This window comes from Punctularia strigosozonata, assembly GCF_000264995.1.
Source record: "Punctularia strigosozonata HHB-11173 SS5 unplaced genomic scaffold PUNSTscaffold_87, whole genome shotgun sequence".
NCBI lineage: Eukaryota > Fungi > Basidiomycota > Agaricomycetes > Corticiales > Punctulariaceae > Punctularia > Punctularia strigosozonata.
In genome coordinates this window covers 1-3,173 of record NW_006767519.1, presented here as the reverse complement: position 1 = coordinate 3,173, position 3,173 = coordinate 1, and the positions used below count along the sequence as shown (strand labels likewise).

The 3,173-nt window shown below is 58.3% G+C and overlaps 1 protein-coding gene across 1 annotated transcript; it reads left to right on the top strand.

Annotated features, from left to right (window-relative positions):
• Window positions 1–70: 70 nt before the first annotated feature.
• Window positions 71–3,110, top strand: PUNSTDRAFT_139642 (uncharacterized protein; the record flags this gene model as incomplete). The annotated part of the gene is made up of 1 exon (XM_007389367.1): window positions 71–3,110. A coding segment is annotated over one exon (3,040 nt), but the record flags the coding sequence as incomplete, so codon positions are not given.
• Between the last annotated feature and the right edge of the window lie 63 nt (window positions 3,111–3,173).

Genomic DNA, 3,173 nt, shown 5'->3' with positions numbered 1-3,173 from the left:
CCAGAGTCTCATCAAGATCAATGCTGAAATTAATGGCAACACTATACCTGCGGTCATCGACACCGGCTCTATGATCAACATCGTGCACAAGACCATCTGGGAACAATACATCAAACGACCTCTCGACAGATCTGTTACCTTCCCGGTAAAAGATGTCAATGGCGGAACAGGACGACTAATTGGCCTGGTTGGAGAAGTACCTATCGACTGCGGAAGAGCAAGGACGATCGCCCAATTATGGGTATCGGATTCTATTGACTTCCCTCTTTTGCTAGGGCGACCTTGGACATCCTCAAATTCGGTCGATATTATCGAACGGGACGGCACCTACCTCATATTCAACTACCCGGAACACAATGTGCAACTCGAACTCAAGGTCAGTACGGACTCGGACGACAACACTAATATTTCACAGACCATGGGCCTTACTACGGACAACGGACTTAGCGAAAATCGCGAACGCGCCGGGCCGGAACGTCACCGGTGGCGTGAGAAGCCGCCGCAAGACGCGCCTCACGTGCTTGCCACGCGACTACCGGTCATGGAGGAATGCGACACTCGATCTTATCTCTCAGCAACACCGCCACCCCGACGCCCGACCACCAACACCGACGATCTTTTGGACGACATTGCCGCTCCTTCAAACTCGCAACTCGCCCGCGCCCAGTCAAGAGGCGACTCTACGGACCTCGATTACGACGAATGCCAACGCGTTCAGGCGTATATTGACGCGGCCATCCGGCCGGGTCAAGGTACGCCTCATGCCCATTCGGATTCCCCGGATCTCGCCGCCGTTACTGACCATCAGCAATTCCTTCTCAGTCTAGGAGATCCTTATCGCGCCCGCCTCTTCACTCGACCACTGCGCGGCGGGGAATGGACGCCCCTCGAAGACTCGATCGCCCATCTCCCAACGGGGATGCGCAGGCTACTAGGTACGTACGGCTCCTTCGAAGTAACGCTCACCACCTCAGACAATAGGCGGACGCGGGTCCTCGTCACCTTGGCGCACCCTCGAACGGCTCCCGAACACACGCCCTCGCCGGATTTGGCCCGACTCCATCAAGAACCCACCGATATAGATCACCGGCACGACCTCGACTTACCTCCTGAAGCCTCATCCGGCAGGATCGACTCACGCGAACGCCTTCAAACACCCAGCCCATCTGACAACAACGATCCGCTCCATTGCTCGTCTTCCCCTCTCGACCTCCACCATGCTCACCGCGGCAGAATCGTCGAACTCGACGATGCCGGTGAGTACACCGGCAGCACTCAAACCCTATCCGACTCAAACACCTCTAGGCACCCGGCGCGTCCATTGCTCCCTAGCACAATAGCTGGCAGACCGCCGCCAGCGGTCACCTCGATTCTCGAACCGACGATACCCACCACCACCAGCGACACCAGCGAGCTCCCACCAGTCGAAGCCGACCATGAACGCTACCCCGACTCGCGAACCGAAGAGACGCCCGCTACGCCTAGGTCTAGGCTTTGCGAGCGCGGACGATCTTCACCGGTACGTACCATTGCAGAATCTTCGAGGACATCGGTGATTTACGATGTCTCCTTGAAGATTCAGTCGTTAGGTACGTGCCGGGCAAAAATTCGGAGCCGCTCGCAGCGAGACCGATGGGTAGAAACCCCGAACCTCGTACGCTCGACTCAAGACCCCGGACGACTCATCGAACACCTCAACGCAGCCGCTCTGTTTCGAGAAGAAGTACACCCGCCTGACGGATCGAACGCGGTATTGTACATCATTGTCGCGCCCTCTCCCTACGCTAACGAACACGACGACTCTTCAGCCGACGGTAGCGGAACAAACACACCGGATCGGCTACAGGATGTACCTCCCGAAGATCCCCGCAGATGGCCGCCGTCCTTTCGACGCTCCGACCAGATGCCGCACTCCCCTTGCGAGCGGGACACGGGGTTACCACCAGACGAGCCTAGCGAGGATATCAGAAGCACGAAGGGCATGACGACGAGGTATACCCGGTACCCCATCTCATGTTCTCTGCAGGCTAATCCGAGCGGCGTCCCTTTCCTGCAGCCTGTTCGGTACCGCTCTGCCGAGATTGGAAGCCGTCCGTTCGCGACACGACTAAACGGAGACGAGGCATCGACATCGCGAAACCTCGCGCACCACCCAGACAATACCGCGGACGACTCCCAATGGCAAGATACCCTCTTCGACTCCCGAACCAGGGCGCTGCGCAGGACGATCGGTGAGTTCGCTCCATGCCAACAGAACCAGTCGGCGCGAGGCAAGGCTTACCCAGGCGCAATCCAGGCAGGCTTTGACTCTCAACGAGGAAGGACGGCCCCACTCGACGGCAAGACTGTGGAACCATCGCTCGTCAGGCTCGCTATGCAATCCTACGGCCTTCTTCGGCAACCCATACGACTCACGCACGGAACCATCGGTCCAGGCTCTCGCGACGAGCATAAAAGCTTAGGTGCGTGTCTGGACACCCAAGTCACCAGAAACACTCGCTTACCCTTCGCTAGTCTATCAAACTGCACGCCTCACTCGAATCCGCCCCCTATGTCTCATGCGCAATCCAAGGTTCCGACGACGACCCTCGCGCTCGATGCGTACCCGTCTCCGCCTCAAGAAACGACTTCTCCACTGGATTCTTCGCCCTCGACGACTCTCTCGCAACGGCCCACACCCGGCTCCAACGCGACAGTCAACAGACCGCTCGATATAGGACTCAAGGACAATATGATGTACACTACTCGTACCCCCCTCTCTGACGCTGAACTCACAGAAATTCTTCGGTTTGGCAGAGAGGAGGGCGGCTGGACTCGCCTTCCGGACCCGATTTCCCCTTCGCCGGCGAAGATCTATGCTCCGCAGCCCCGCCCTGCTACGAACCCCGACACCTCGTCGAACACGCTACACGCCGGCTCTATACAATTCCCGAGCACACCGCACCCACTCACCGGACGCGTCCTCGACGACGAAGACTATCGGCCCATCATCACGGAGGCCGAAGGAATAAGCGAAGATGTCGACTTCCCTGGGTACTACCGGGCAGCCGGTTGCCTCATCCCTCTCGGCGACCCTCTATTCAGCGAGAATCGGTTCAAAGCCCCGATCCGTGCCGAATCGCCCCCATTCTACCCAAACTCGATCCATCTCCTGATGGCCTCCGACCGCTCGT